The 17,750-nt window shown below is 34.8% G+C and overlaps 1 protein-coding gene across 1 annotated transcript; it reads left to right on the plus strand.

Annotated features, from left to right (window-relative positions):
- Positions 1–2,462: 2,462 nt before the first annotated feature.
- LOC136830772 (phenoloxidase-activating factor 2-like) lies at positions 2,463–7,979 on the plus strand. The gene is made up of 4 exons (XM_067090674.1): positions 2,463–2,600; positions 6,126–6,506; positions 6,648–6,831; positions 6,944–7,979. The coding sequence occupies exons 2-4, from the start codon at positions 6,127–6,129 to the stop codon at positions 7,754–7,756; spliced, it is 1,377 nt and encodes a 458-aa protein (XP_066946775.1). The 5' UTR covers positions 2,463–2,600; position 6,126; the 3' UTR covers positions 7,757–7,979.
- Positions 7,980–17,750: the final 9,771 nt, after the last annotated feature.

A 17,750-nucleotide genomic window follows, 5' to 3' on the forward strand; every position in this document is an offset into this window, starting at 1 on the left:
CCAGCTGTCAGGAATTACAGAGGTATGAAAGCAATGGAGAGCAAAAGTTAAAGGGAAGACAATGGAGAGGGACTGGGTAAACCTTCTTAAAACATTTTAATCATGTTGAAAGGACAAATCTAAAGCTCAAAGAAAACGAAAGTAATCATTATGAATATGTCATATAATTTCTAGCACGTTCAATTTCAATTACTGATCACTTTAAATAGTTACATCAACAACATGATTATTGCAGATATCTATTTACTTATGTATGTGCGTCAGATTTTGACTTTTTCCACTGGACTGAATATTAATTACGAATATCAACATTACTTACAAAAACTTCATAAGCATTGATAAGCCAAAATGTATTACGCATTGCAGTGTCCAAAATATTATAACAAATAAACAAGTATAAACACAAAATATTTGGGGCTTTATCCAAACCCTCTGGCTTGACGTCAAATGCTTGGTATTTGTGAAGCCATTCGTCCACCGAAAGACGATGATGGTAAATTAACGAAACAGGTTTTCTTTTCCAGGAAGCAAACCTAAAATACGAATCAAGAATAGAATTACTTGATAAATGAGAGAGAGAGAGAGAGAGAGAGAGAGAGAGAGAGAGAGAGAGAGAGAGAGAGAGAGAGAGATTAACATCAATTAAGAGTTATGCAACGAAAACTATGTGCTATTCAGCATGGCTTTGCCTGAGGGACATAGTACCGTGAAATGGTATACCCTCCCGAAGACAGAAGTAGTTTGAGTTATTTTTATAATCGGGAAAATTCCCTAGTCATATACGTAACTTTTCCCGCTATTTCGAAAGGATTCCTTTTCCAGCTAACATTAACTACTGTATATCACAAATTCATTCATTTTGGCAGCTCTCTGCAAGTAGAAGCTTGCTGGGCAGGTTTATAGCTTTGTGACTTGTCCATCTGAATTTAAGTTCATAATAATAATAATAATAATAATAATAATAATAATAATAATAATAATAATAATAATAATAATAATAATAATAATAATTAGCGAAGATCTGCAGGATAGCTGGTGTTAGCTTAGTGATGGTTTTATCGAACTGACAGGTGATGGCGATTTTTTTTTTTTTTTTTTTTTTTTTTTTTTTTTTTTTGCGTTATACTAAATTCGGGATTTATGAATGTCTACGGGAACAATACTAGTGTAACGGATGTACATACACCTGTCACTCACATTTCTCCCCCCCCCCAAAAAAAAAATCCAGTCCGATAACATTTGAACAGATGTCATTGTTGCTTTACTTCTCTTCAGACCTGGAATATGTTAAGGCACAAGTTACCTGCGTCGTCGGCCATAAGTATTTAAAAAAGTCACCTCTAAATCTTAAGTTTATTTGTATATTAGTCGTCATCTCTTTGCTACGTTTCTCTCTATATTTTACATATAAGGGGATTCTAGCATTCATATTTAAAATCTATTGTTAAGCAAATTTGAGTTTTATCCCTTACAGCTACTGTTCTCGTGTTTAATAATAATAACAACAATGATGATAATTTCCAGTATCACTTGACAAACTTCAAATATCAAAAAGATTTCGCATTTTGAAATTTGTGAAAATGAGAAAATTTGTTCAATAAAAATCTTTCAACTTTTATTACCACTGACATTCACATGCTCCTAGATGCCTAAACTATCCAGCGAGAACTGTCAGTAATAGATCATGAAGTGAAATGATAAACAAAAACTTTAATGTAAATATATTCAAGCGTTTTTTCTTTCTTTTATTTTTACTGACAAATCCTATTTTTGTCTTTCCTGTATCTGTCATTTTAAGCTTATCAAAATACTCTACCGAAGACTACGGCAGAAAGCAACAATGCCACTTGAAATTCAAGCAACAGAAGACGGATGAGTGTATGAAGTCTGAACGGTGTGACCAGTATTCTAACTAGTTTTTAACCCACAAGATTAGGTTCAACTGGCTCCGAAGCACAAAACATACGGTAAATTTGTTTATTCCCTTATTATTATCTGTTTGCTTTAGCTTTATTTCAAAGATCTCACTTTTTCTTTATTTACATGTGGGAGACCTGTGTTGTAGATGCTTGTTTAGTAAGTTAAAAGGCTATATGTGTGCACATGTCAACATCACTGACAATATCAATAAAAATAATAATTACTGTTGCTATTAATACTGGAAATTACAAACCATATTAAAAAAAGAACGTTATGTCATTAGGAAGTTACGACATCTAAAAGAGAAATATCCTATATCGTTCAGATTTCCCATTTTCAAACTTCTGAGAATTTTTGGCAGGACCTTGTTAACCAGGGAACAAAGTTTTTCATATCATGAAACGAATGTAATACCAAACCTAACACCATCGTCAAACACGATTTAACCCGAAAATTAATGAGGAAACTCAAAATATCAAGGAAAAAAATAATTGACGTAACACCTGAAGGACCCCCAAGGTTGCTCTGCTACGAGGTTCTGGCAACACTGGTCATTGGCCCTCTGGCATATAAACCACAGATCCTCATCTCAGCCAGCAGTTGGTCTCTGGACTCCGTTTCTTGTACAAACAGTGACTCGACGGATCTATTCTAACTCTGCCTTCGCAAAGAAAATTCAGGTAAGATTTATGATTGTACAATTTCTGTGGATTCTTAACTCAACAGAAAGTGACTTTACTCCTCAGAATCGGGTAACGGCGTGTAACCCTGCAAATTATTTTAAAAGAATTCTTTGTTTCGGAGTCTACAAGAACAGTTTCGCGATGTTACGAACAGTCTTGCTTAATAGTTTAAGTCTGCGTATAATTTCTTTAACACTGACATATTTTACATACAGGTACAGGTATCTGACTTTAACCTTAGAATAAGGCACGTAAATAATGGTGACATGCCTATTTAGAGGACTGAAGGATGAATTTATTGCATCATGAAAGCTGCCATTGTGCGTTTGTAAATCCTGCGCCCTTCATTCGTATCTTCATCCTTTAGTATTGCATAAAAAACCGATGTGAATGTATAACGTGTTCAATAAATCTGAATAACTGTATACATAAAGTGTATGTGGTTAATGCTACAACACGCACGCTAACGAATACAAAAAACGCTAACACCAAATTATTTTTCATTACTCAACACACAAATCGGACAAATCGTTTAGGACAACTGAGGAAATACTTTTAACAAAAGCAACCTTGATACTATTGAATCCTACGGCACCCGGTGACAGATATTTGCTTAAGCTTAAACTTTCAGTTCGACGAATGGCAATGTCGTGTGAATAGTGATGAATCTGTGTTGACTGTTACCGGTTGTTCAAGGAAGCGCGTGACTTACTCTGGAAACATTTGTCAGTCCGCGAACTTGTCAGACAGCTTTTTGTGGGGGATTCTGCCTTGGTGTGTCTCACTCCCTGCAGTGTGCCGGCTTAGCTTTAAAATCCAGTCAGCCATTCATATCTTTGTGAAACATAACAGAAGACTATCAACATTTAACATACTTTCCCAGAAAAAAGAATGTATGTTGAAATTTTGAAATTGATACAGACAACAAACTGAAAACACTGAGACTGGAACATTATTATTGTTAGAATTCTCTCTCTCTGTATACATATATATTATATATATATATATATATATATATATATATATATATATATATATATATATATATATATATATATATATATATATATATATATATATATATATATAAATATAAATTTAAATTGCGATGACCGTGCGTTCTTCAGTCTGAAAATTAACTGTAAATAAATGGTCCATTACTATTTTTGATGAAAGCACGTTAGGCTCATTAAAAAACACTATGGACTTCCTTTGACCAGATATCATTTATTAAGGAAATATGTTTTTCTACTACGTTTAAAGCAGTCTTGCAACCAATTTTTTTTACGATAATAGATGCATACTGAATAAAAACGCAAAGTTAAGTAAATCTGAAAAAAACTTGTTTAATCTTTTTAATTATTTTTTAACAGATCTTTTAAATCTTGCAATATTTTAATTTTCAAAATGAGTGGAAGCAACCTTCGGGCAATTTCCCAATACAAGGGGGTTGTATCTAAAAAAAATTATAATTATCTTTTACAATTCCTATTTAGCAAAAGCTTACATAAAGTACAACAAACAAACTCAAACCTAGACAAAAATTCAGGTAAATGTGGATTTAGGAAGGGTGCCATCTCTGTGAACATCTATTTTTGTGCAAAAATTATTAATGTAGAAGGGTTAGAGTCGTCAAATTGAAATTCTGACATGCATGGAGACAACTTCCAAACTATAATGACAAGCCACAGATCCCTCTTAAAAACTTGCATGTGTGGACCAATTTGCAATGTGCTGCCATTAGGGAGAAGATGGACAAAAGTAAAGTCATTCTGGTTGAATTCAATATACGAATTAAATCAAATGATCATCTTACCAAGCAATATTTATAGCACGTTATGAATTACTGATTTCAAAGAAATGATTTAACGATCTTTTCAGTTCTTTAACCAAAACAAAGTAATTTTCTTTTGCCTAATTTCTTCATTTTTTATTCGCCTGCCAAACAGCCATGTGTCATTTTTCAAAACATTGCTCGCATGGCTTCTGAAGCAATGAACTTGCTTTTGCTTTTAAAGAGAAATTTATATGTAAATCTTTTATGATAGCAGCGTATAAAGTTTTTCTATTAGAAAAAAGACTATAAAAACCATTTGAAATAAGGCACAGAAGCAAAAATTTAAAGAATATCTCTCCCCCTCTCTCTCTCTCTCTCTCTCTCTCTCTCTCTATATATATATATATATATATATATATATATATATATATATATATATATATATATATATATATATATATATATATATATATATATATATATATAAAAGCACCATAGCGCTTCAGTCCTGCAGTAACCCTACCGTCTTGAGTTCACTCTGAAGTAAGAAAGAAGAAGCGAAACAACACGTAGCCCCGTCAAGGTCATGCATCCCTCAAGGCCTTTACTTTTATTTTTATTTTCTTGCTGGGTTTTTCTTACTTTACCCTTTCAAGTTTTATTTTACCGTTCGTGTTTGTGTGTAGATCTGAAATGACCTTAAGAGAGAAGAATAGGTTATTTTGCTGCGCATAAGAAATATAGAAAAATGTGTCCGTTTTTAGTGGAATAGTTTACAGGATGTTACTTGATACACATATTCATTTTAAAGAGGATGTGAGTCGTTTGCAGTTTTTGTTACGGTGGTAATGATGGCAATTATCTTTAGTCATCATTTCTACGTATATCTATATCAAGCATATAATTGCCGAATTCCTTCAAGTAAATAGTGTTTTAATGGAAAAGCAGGAAGCCAACTGAAATTACAAAACAATTTATGATAACCAGCATTGCTATAATAATTTTGTTACTTACTTTTCTATCTTTAATTACCGATTTTATTATAATCTGTATATTAGTCTACTTATCTTTCATGTTTTTTTTTTTTTTGTTTTTTGTTTACAAGTTAGCACTACATTTTTTTAAAACTTTTGACTTGTGCGTTAAGAATGCGGACTCAAATGAATATTGACAGTATTCATTCATTATTAAGTAACAGTCAAAAAGGCTAATTACTCCAGTTGCAAGTTTCCACGAAACTGAATATCCATAAGAAAAGAGGATATAGGAGAGCAAGGGAAACACAGTCAACTGTCAACAATAGAATACTCCCGAAAAAAATAAAATTTGTTTTTCCTTAAAACTCCATGACTGTATAAAACTCTCAGAAATTCTGTAACACGTAAAACACTGGCTTACAGGCTACACTAAACTGAGGTTCTTTGCAATTAAAAGAACTGAGTCTCTTTTCAGCCTCCAGCTGCACTGATTTCCGCTTAATATCTTTCATACTTTCTTTTTTGGTCTCTTCACCTAACTGTTCAGGTTCCTTAAATTTACCTCCTCCAGTTTTCATCTAATTCCAGAATAATTCCTTTGGGTAAAATCTGTGAGAGGCGAGAAATGCAACTCACTGATACCATTAAAATAATTTATATTGATAATTATCTTATGGCAGTTGTATAACTTTTAAAATCTTAAACTCTATAACATGCTTAGGTCACTAAAAAGCATCTATTTGATTTTCAAATACTTTCCTTTTGCAGCATGAAGTTTGCCACGTTTCTAGCCACCGTGGTGGCTTTGGCTGGTGTCACGAATGGTTGCTTCTGGTGGGAACCAAATAATAACTGTGATGAAAATGGAGGTGCAGCTGCTCCAAGGACCAATTCAACTTCAGGGAGCGGTGGAGGCGCCCACGTTGAAACAACAACTACCGAAACAGCCCGTTCTAATGCCAACCCTGGCGATCGCATCAGCAACGTCGGAGGCGCAGCAAACGCTGCAGCAGCTCTTAATGCTAGCCCAACCGTTGGAGATCCTGAAAGTTATGCGCCTTGTAACAACAACCTTGGCCGATGCGTTCCCTATTATCTTTGCCGAGAAGGCAACATCATCACTGATGGTGCCGGCCTTATTGACATTAGGTAAGATATGACAACTTTCCCAAGGGTTCCAGTATATATGTGCTCATTTGTTGTTTCACGCGCTATATGTAATAATTCATGAGTCGAAGACTGTAACCAATTATTTGCTTAGTCTATTTTCTCACTGGTATTACTTTTCAGGATTGGGCCCAATCGTTCTGGGGCCAATGGTGATACAGTCTCCAGTTCTGAATGCCCCCAGTTTTTGGATGTTTGCTGTAATAGCCCAGAAACAGAACCTATTCCAATTCCCAATCCTCCTATCCAGCAGCAATGTGGATTGCGAAATGAAGAAGGGGTTCATACACGTATCTTAGGATTCAAGGTTTGTACAGACAATAATGTTTTAAAAAATTGCATGACATGAAACACGGTAAGAATTTCAAGAAGTCTTAATTGTTACAACAACTTGGTAATTTGGTTTACTCATCCAACAGGACAATCAGGCCCAGTTTGGTGAATTTCCCTGGATGGCAGCCATCTTGAGGAAAGAATTCATCGAAGAGAAGGAGATCAGTCTCTACGTATGTGGTGGATCTCTCATCCATCCTCAGGTTGTCCTAACAGCTGCCCACTGCGTTCATTCAAAAGATGCAAAGTCTCTCAAGGTACGTCTAGGAGAGTGGGACACCCAGAGGACGTACGAACTGTACCCTCACATCGATCGTAACGTCGTAGATGTAGTCATCCATCCAGGTTTCAACTCAGGTGCCCTGTGGAATGATTTTGCACTGCTCTTTTTGGAAACTCCAGCTGACCTTGCTCCTAACGTAGGAACCGTATGTCTTCCAGTTAAAGGTCAGAAGTTTGATCTTAACACTTGCTGGGCTACTGGCTGGGGAAGGGATGATTTTGGAAAAGGAGGCAATTACCAGAACGTACTCAAGGAAGTAGCACTGCCCGTTGTTCCAAGGACCCAATGTGAAACTGCTCTTAGAACTACCAGACTAGGAGTGTTCTTCAAGCTTGACCAATCCTTCATGTGTGCTGGAGGTAAACCAGGTCTGGATACATGCAAGGGTGATGGAGGTTCTCCTCTGGTCTGTGAGGTAGCACCAAATACTCAAACTTACGTGCAAGCAGGTATCGTTGCATGGGGCATTGGCTGTGGCGAAAATGGTATACCCGGAGTCTATGCCGATGTTGCAGGCGCCTCAGACTGGATTACTCAAAAGGCTGACGAAGGTTTACTTAGGTTGTATAACATCCGAACTGCCGAAGGCTACTGGAGAAATTACAAGACGAACTAACTTCTGAAGAGTTGTCTATTTATCTTGTTAGACACCTATATTTATCTTTTCTTCAACCCACACCAAACTTTGTATGTTGAAGTTTTCAGACATATGGGGCGAAACATGTTATAAGAATTGATACACTTCTTTTCATTAGTTAACTATATTAGTATGGATTTGTGTTTTTTTCTATACGATATTTAATTACCTATTTATATTAATAAATAAATCATATATTAAACATTTCTCATTCACCTTACTAATATCATTTCTATAAATGTTCATTGGCCACAAAATCCACAAACTATAATAATATATATATGTGTGTGTGTGTGTGTGTGTGTGTGTATGGACATTAGACAGAAGAGGATTATACAGTACAACTAATAAGTTGTCGAAAGTTCGTCACTGACAAAACCATTTGATATATTAGTTGCGTAGATGGTAGCATGAAACCTTGTTTCTTTGCAGAGAAAATTGGCACCATTGCTTGGAAAGCCTATGAACGCAAAGGGAAGATATGGGTAAATAAAAAGAAATTTTTTAAAAGGCGTTTTTACCCAAAATTACGGCATTAAACCCATTCATAAGGATATATATATATATATGTATATACATTTATATATAACCATTTTGAAAATACCAAAGATATGATGAAGACAATAGATTAAAAAATATTTGCATGACTACAAACATCTTAGAAGAGTTTGCGTTAACCACTACTACGCAAAAGAAAAAAAAATGCATATTTCTAAGGATCTTCAACTCCCCATTTCGTTGAAAGGCTTCTAAGCGCTTTGAGACAAGTGGAAGAAATAAAAAATCTAAAAATAGGTCATGTTGACCAGCCATCAAATCATGAATCAAACAAATATAACAAACTCTGAGGGAGGGCCTCTTGCCGCATTACTTTTCTGTGTTGGAAAGTTGCCTTCCCTATATCGACTATTTCCTGGTTAACCACACCAAGGATTGAATTAAAAATTTCCGTTTACTTTAAAACACACGATTGAGGACTTAGAGAACTTTCTTGGTAGACTGCTTAAAGTTACGACTTATTTTTTACAGGCAGGTAAGATCGTAGAAGATCTAGTAACAGCTGATCTGCAAATGCGGCCTATGGATCAGAGCGCAAAAATTTAGCCTAAAACCAAGTCTCAAGTGTCACAACCAGCACATAAGTACTTGACAGCTTTACAAGTCTTTCAGTTTATAGATATCTGTATCTGCTCCATCAGTTAAATGTTGCTTTCCGGTTAAATAAAAATATAAAAAAAATAAATAAATAAATAAAAATAAAGGTTTCGTGACCAATAGTTGCACAACAGTAAAACAGAGAAACAATTTTCAGTCAACATCACAGAAACCAAAATTACTATTGTTTTTCTAATTAAAACTGCTGAAGATCAATCTGTGATAAAATACTCGATTCAGCATTGATTTTCATGAATCTGGTTTTACTTCTTGCGTGGCCCTTTGGTTCTCGTGCCTCACTGTAACAAACAGCTATAACAAGGTGATTTAGCCGTCCCATCGCGAGACATAACATACTACAAACAGAAGCACACAGCAAATTCTAAAAAGGATCTCCTTTCGTGTTTTACCCATCGCAAATAATTTTCTATCTTCCTAATACAGACTTTGATAACACATAAATAGCTTCTATAATTTACGACAAAATAACGGAGCTGGATTCCACTGTATGTAGCTCTGTCGTGAGACTGCCAAAAAAAATAAATGCACCCTAGTACACCGTAGTATTACGTATGAGAATATATGACTATATTATTACACGAGTCAATAAAATTCTAAGTCAAACTTCCAATTAATTACCACAGTCTGACTTTTTTAAAAGTATATAAAAACGCATAAATAGTTCAATTGAATTAATCAGAGTCCCTTCATTTCACAAAGCAATAAAATAAATGATAGCTGTTATAAATGGATTGGCAATAGGAAGAAAGAGGAGACCAATTTCGACAAGATATTTAAAATTCTCTCTGTTGTTTTGAGGCGTCTCACTGAGGCTCGCTACCAATAACGAGGCTCATAAGCATTGTTGCAACTTTCCAAATTATTTTTTGGCATGAGGCTGTTATCCCCATGCCCATGCCGTCATAAATCCAAAAGGTAATAGTTGTTTAAGCATTTTCATTTTCATTTACTTATTTTCCACTATTCCGAGGGGCATAATTTGTTCGGAGATTTTCATTCATCTGTAAGAAGGGAAGCATGAACACAGTCAGACAGAATATACTTTCATGCTACAGAAAATTATAGACAATAAGGAATTGAAACCTTTCTAAGCATTTTCTGAGCTTGCTTCACTATTGTTGCTGTAGTGACAAAATCGCTTGCAAAACTGAAATATACGATATTAAATAGTACTGCTAAGTCTAATATTCAATTAATTTTCAGGGGAAAGATTATAAAAGTTAGGCTGCTGGACGTTTAAATCAGGTAATACAAAAAAAAAAAAAAAAAAAAAACCCAACTACTACTTTCAAATTTCATCCCCATTAGCACAAACGGAGCTGTCAGAAATGACACTAGAAATACTTTCATTTCGTCTGCTCTCGCGAGTAATATTTCTTTCAAGCATTAAAAACCATTCTTCGTATTTTGCTTGAATTTTGAGCAATAAAAAATGTTCATGCAAAAGCTGAAATATGGAGGCGATAATACTCATAAGAGCTTTCAACATTCTTTGTGCCCCTTTAATTTTGTTGCCTTGTTAATTGCATACCTATGTACATAAGTGTATTTTTAAAACCAAAATTATATTAATCGTCCTCCATGAAATGTGCGGATTTTACCAAGTTGGTGCAAGGTGGCCCTCTACTTTGCACTTCCTCAGTCCAGTTATATGGGTCTTCAATGTACAGAGCACACAGACTCTGCAAGAGGCTGTCTTTCCATCGTCAGATAGAACCACATCATTCCACTTTACTTTGATCAGGACTGACCGCAGCTGTAAATGACAGACGTTAACAAAAATGCTGCATTCTTGGCATTTCCATAAGAAAAAAAGCTATTTCAAGCCAATAAGTTTTCCTATCCAAGATAATATCCAAAATAAAAATCATGAGACGTGAACAAAGCTGTATTGATAAACATTGCAACCACCCCACCCCACCTCAACAAAGGTAATGTGACTCCACTTCCTACGATGCCTGTCTTCGTTTCTGAGCATCTGCTGGACAACTAAGTCTCAATGTCGATGAAGCTGATGTTTCCTTCGTCTGCATTTTGGATTTCATATAGAGCTAAACTGATGTTATCATTGGCTCTCTCTCTCTCTCTCTCTCTCTCTCTCTCTCTCTCTCTCTCTCTCTCTCTCTAACACACACACACACACACATACAAATCATCTGTGACACGCCTTTAAATTCACTGACGCTACAGGTTTTTGAATTATGTGATGAAGTCAACTGTGATGTTCAGGCCAAACAACCAAGGGTATAATGGAAGTGCATGGTGAAAAAAAAAAAAAAAGGATCCCTTGAATGAACATAACAGAAACGGGTGTAAAAAATCCAAAATCAGCGACTGCAGGTCCACGGGGACTGTAATGCAGTCGAAAACGCTTTTAATTCTAAAATTATAGCGCTGAAATAACCCCATTTTTCCCTTGATTTTCTGATGAAGTGGAAGTGACATTTTAAAAACAAGTAAAAATGTCTCTCAGGCTTCCACTAAACGCTCTACAAGTTCACCTGCTGTTTTTCATAAGAAATGGAGACATTTTAATGAATACACAGCTTGTGAGATCCTCTTCTAGCTTCATCGTCGGAGTTATTGCTGTGATGACGAAACCAGAGTAACTTTTTCACTGAGTATACACTTCATAAGAAATTCACGAATATGACATAAAGGCATTTTTCTTATTCTCTGGAAAGTAGACGTCCTGTGTGTACTATCATTTAGAAGAAAAACAGGAATACATTAAATCAGAACAACTGGATTGCAGTTGTAAAGTGCATCTGTCCATAAAGCATAAGGGGAGGGAGAGAGAGAGAGAGAGAGAGAGAGAGAGAGAGAGAGAGAGAGAGAGAGAGAGAGAGAGAGAGAGAGAAAACAATGCATCTCAGCATAAGGGTGTCTTTTATTAAGATCTCTCTCTCTCTCTCTCTCTCTCTCTCTCTCTCTCTCTCTCTCTCTCTCTCTTTTAAATACAGTAATGCAAGATCATAGCGGGCTGTATGATAGACGAAATAGCAAGAATAAGCACCACGCATTATTATTATTATTATTATTATTATTATTATTATTATTATTATTATATTGAGTAATAAAAATCCACAATTATATAGTAAATATATTTACTATATAATTGTGGATTTTTATTACTCAGATTGTTTTTCACGAAATTGTGAATCTATTAGCAATCATTATTATTATTATTATTATTATTCAGTAGATGAAACCTATTCATGTGGAACAAGCCCACAGGGGCCACTGACTTGAAATTCATGTTTCCAAAGAATATAGTGTTCATTAGGAAGAAACAGAAACATATAAACAATTCTTGTTGTAGCTTTTTTAATGAAAAATGTCTGGGGCTTTCGTCAGGCATTAGTATATACGAGACTTTCCTGAATTTTTCTCTTCTGAATTATAATACATTTATATGAAACCCGTTAAATACTTCACCCACGCGATACTGTATTTCCGTTTGTTAAAATGATTCCTGATAAACTGTGATTACCAAATGTAATATAATAAGACTACGCGGGCCTTGAATCGTGACAGAAAGTGAGAGGCAGAAAAATGAATTAACAGACAATACACCGAGGTTAAGGAACATAAGTTAATGATACCGGTAAGGTAGGAAATTCTCCTTGCTTTGGTTACCTTTAATCCATGATAGTCTTCGTTTTCTATGAATGCTACAGGGTTAGAGAAAACGTTTAGGGAAAATTAAACGCAATTAGGCCAAACTTAATCTAACACTGGATTTCTGTTCCAAGGGAAAAAAGAATAAAAAGGGCGCTGTTACATAGGACAACACAAATATAACTCATTAAAGAAAACACTACAAACTCATTTGGGCAAGATCTGTAAGACTTAAAGTTCATAACTATCACTTCGGAGAAATAGTTACCCACTTTAGAATCATTAGGACGCACATTGAAAACATACTAAGAAAAGAACCGATGTACCAACGAATCTCTCACGAAACTTTATCACACAAAATGTTTATTGGAGGGCAAAAAAACTAATAAAATTGGAAAATGCTCAATATAAACATGAAAAAATCTGATAAAAGTCATACCAAACAGAAATCCAGTATATGAAGGGGAAGTTAAGTGGAGACTTGATCACAAAAACATTGATTATGTACAGTGTAACCACATAAAAACAAACGACTAGCAAATAAATACTCTACCTATAGCACCAAACATTATCTGGTGGCTGAGGAGACCACCACAGCTCTCAGTGTTTACTCGTAAAATGAAGAGAAGTAATGAAATATGAAATAATAAGAAAGTATAATGATAACCAAGAGCAAGAATCCAGGATTTGATGACAACTGCCCCACTCAGGTCAGGTCATGAGGCTTCATACCTGTGCTACTGACCAACAAGCCCTGCCCCACCAAAAAGGGCCTCAGCACTTGACAGCAGAATAAGCTCAAATAAGTGTGGCATTACGAAAAGTAATATCATAATTGTGGATACTTAGTACACTTCAGTTTAAAAATAATGCACAGATAAGTATATAGTAAAACAATTTAAGATAATACTCAGTTCAGAGAAAATGCAACAAATTATAATGAAGAAGAAACATTCAGAGTTATAATGAAAAGAATAAAAAAGTCAGACGTTGATACCTTGCGATACAATGCAAATAAGTAAAGCTTCCTATTTCAAGTGAATTTTGTGATTGCGAGTCATAACAGAATCATAATTTCTCTAACAGTTAAAGAAAAGCCCACACCAATTCAATCAGACACAGATACACATTACCTGTTTGATAGTAGAGCCATGTGATAAGAGTTTAAGAAAACTATATTAACTGTGGCATTCAAATTGTAGGATCAGCTAAGTTTGTTCTGTAATATAATCAACAACCTGACAAGAACTAATAGTGTGAAGTCATAAACAAGCATTGTCTGACCTAGGTTGGTTAAAATATGTCCTGACTGGAAAATTTTGTCATAGCTGCACATATGCGAAAGGCCCATTTTTTTGTTTTTTCACTAGGTTACAACCCCATGTTACGATAACTTTTGTCCGGATAATGAAATCACACTGCACCAATAGTGTGCAGTAAAAATGGGAAATATATCACCAAAAAATATTTCAAATATTCCATAATACTGTCCCTGAATTGTCCAAAAAATATCACCTATTCAAAAGTTAATTCAGAACAGCACCTTCAACACTGCAATCAATATTTGTGCGTTAATAATGATCCCTATCCTGGATAGAAAAAGAGGGTAAGCTATATGATTAACTCTCGAGACTTGCCAAAAACTAAGGCTTGCTGAAACATACAGCAAGCCTCAGAAACTGATACAAGCAGCCATGAGTGATGAGGGGCCAAAAGCCCACGGGGCAAGGGTAAGAGATAAGGTTTCATAAATTTGTCCCTGTCTGTTGTCATGATAACAGCAGGCTAGCAACTGCTAGCAGAATGCCTTTTGAAGTTAAGAACAGTACTAGATGGATTCTGACGTAAGAAGTAACTTCTGGCTTAACATGGTGATGATGTACGAACTGGTGCTAAAATACGAACAGGATCCAGTACACTACATCCCATTACCTATTCTGCAGCGAAAACATCCAAAAAATAGGGTAGTTTGAACACGAAAAACTTATCTGACAATTAAATCAACTTTAATCTTAATAATAATTAAAGCTAACCTACAATCTTTCAAGAATATGTAAAACGTCTCAAACAAGGGGGTAGAATAATCGGCACATACAAAAATAAATAACTCATTACGGAATAATTCACAAGTTAATGTTTTTAGAGAGATAATCTAATATCCCTATCTGGCTATCCTAAGTCTTTCTATGCAGGCTGCACGTGGCCCAATCAACACAATAAATCATGCAGTTCAACAACTTTTAAATAGGATATGTGTAATACCTTTGAAATTGTTTATGTTAAATTCTGCTAAAACTCAACCGACCAACTGGGAGCAGGATGCTGCATCCCGACATAGACAAGTCATGAGATGTCAGGAACAAAGAACAAGAAGCAGGTTGCGTCGTCATCATGAGGGCATGAAATGTAATTACCCTCAGCATTCATTCTTTGTCTGTAAGGGATATAATTAACGACAGTGGGGAGTGAGGTTAAACTTTCCAACCCTGTATGGAATTAGACTGGAATATAAAATTTAGGCGAAAGGCCAAGCGCTGCGACCTATGAGGTCATTCACCGCTGTCCAACCCGGTATGAAAAATTATTCATTTACTACGACGGGACCTCTGCAGCAGCCTCATTTTCGCTGTTAACCAGCTCGACCTTGAGTGGTTGGAAATGACTTGTAAACTGAGTTGAAATAGACTGTGAACCCACTTTTGCTGTTTAGAAACTAAAAGGTCATATTCTTCAAATTCATTAACACTGTAGTTCCAGTTCCTGGCTGGGAAATGAAGCATTCGCTAAAGATAGTAAAATTCGAATTAGGACACGTACAAAAAAGGTGGAAATTAAACAAACAGTTGAAACATTTAGCATCCTAAGCACATATAACTTCTAATTATTATCATTTCTAACTAACATCTCATGAAAAGGGGTGACATGTTGTAAATGTGACTTAGACAAATTTTACTAATAACAAATACCGGAAAAGTTCATCATACTTCTTGTAGACAAACATCCAAAATGATCAGAACATCTTTTCCAATGAAAAAGGTCTAAGGCTTTCATTAGGTATTAATATATACCAGACTTCATTGAAATTTTTCTTTTGTATAATAATACATTAATGTGAAACCCGTTAAATATTTCATCTACATGATACTAATGCATCACGCTTCTAAAGCTTTAGGACTGGAACTGGAATACAGAATTTAGGCCAAAGGCCAAGAGCTGGGACCTATGAGGTCATTCAGCGTTGAAAGGGAAACGGACAGTGAGAAGGTTTGAAAGGGGATTTTTAAATGCCCTATTCTGCTGCACAGCAAGTCTATACACTAATATTTGATTGGTGCAACTTTTGCTTTTTCTAAAACCAACTTATTTACCTCTACGATTTTTATCAGTTTCTTTCTGCAACCTATTGAGAAGCATACTGAATATTTTCATTAAAACCAACTAAAGTAAAATGCCTCTACAGTTACCACAACAGTCAGGTCAACTTTTTTCAAACATCAGGTTTGTTAATTCATTCCATGTCCTTCAAAACATTCTACTTAGTGTACAATGAAGCCATGTATGTATCTATGTATGTATGTATATATGTGTGCATGTATGTATATATACATATATATATATTATATATATATATATATATATATATATATATATATATATATATATATATACACGTATATTTGTGTTATACATAAGGCAGTAAAATTTCCAAAACCTTCACATACAAATATAGCAGTTTATCCCGCTGACTACTTGAACTTCGACCTCTTTAAGTAAACATGCACAAAGCCTGAAGGCTATCAGATATGACAAAAAGATTATTTACGTGAAACCTACAAAAAAATCACAGACCAAATAGGATGCAGTGGGTGCCAAGATATTTACGAGAGGACAAATTCCTAGACCTCGTGTACCTAGCGTAAATATTTCTACCCATTTTTCTTTTAGCTTCTGCCAACTGTGCTATTTCGTCATGAAGGTCGCAGCCCCACGAAGGTTACGTTCCGATTCTTCCCACGTGTAAAACATAAATGTCCTCTTTTTACGGAAGTGGGACACAAGCAAGCACCGGCAGGAAACCGAAATTGGGGCAGGTTTCCCATTCCTTCCTCGTTGATCTTCGTTTCAAGTCTGTCATAGTGCTAAGAGTTGGCAACAAAATTATATACTGAAATTATGTAATTCTCATTTTTCTTTATTTTATCTTATCAATTTTATTCTACGTGGGCATTAACCCCTAAACTCGTCATTAATAAAATTTAAAGTTGGTTTTCCACCAAACACTCACACACACACACACACACACACACACACACACACATATATATATATATATATATATATATATATATATATATATATATATATATATATATATATATATATATATATATATATATATATATTTATATATATTAAATTTTATCACTTGCACAATTATTCTGTGAATTTATACGATCAATAACAGGACCTTATTTAAACAGGATGGTACCTAGCGGAGATATTTATCAGGAAAAGTTACAAACTTTCCAGACGATGAAGACAGTTATTCCTGGAAAGCTTGCAACTTTTCCTGAATGAATATCTCCGCTAGATACTATCCAGTTTAAATGAGGTCTATTATTGAATTATATATATATATATATATATATATATATATATATATATATATATATATATATATATATTATATATATATATATATATATATATATATATATATATATATATATATATATATATATATATATATATATATATATATATATATACTGTATATAACATTGAGCTGTTTCCCCAAACATGTGTAATAACTCATTGGCCACAGCCACATTCATGCTTTAACTACTGAATCATGGTTGAACCCTGAGGCAGGGAAACATCAACCACATTAAATTTTTCACAGACCAACAGAGGGGCTCTTCTGTAGTGCATTGAACCGGTGGCCACGGTTGAACCCCTTTATAAACACTGAGCAATTCACCACAATCTACGCACAATTTCGTGCTTTCGGGAGACAGAAGCTCTTGTACTGCATCTCTCCAACACTTCACAGGTTTTCTCTCTTCCTTTATACCAACACTGTGTATACACCGTTTTCACCAACCTGTCGTTCACCATTATCAAATATCTCTAAAAACATACGTCATATTAATATATATATATATATATATATATA

Source organism: Macrobrachium rosenbergii, chromosome 47 (assembly GCF_040412425.1).
Source record: "Macrobrachium rosenbergii isolate ZJJX-2024 chromosome 47, ASM4041242v1, whole genome shotgun sequence".
NCBI lineage: Eukaryota > Metazoa > Arthropoda > Malacostraca > Decapoda > Palaemonidae > Macrobrachium > Macrobrachium rosenbergii.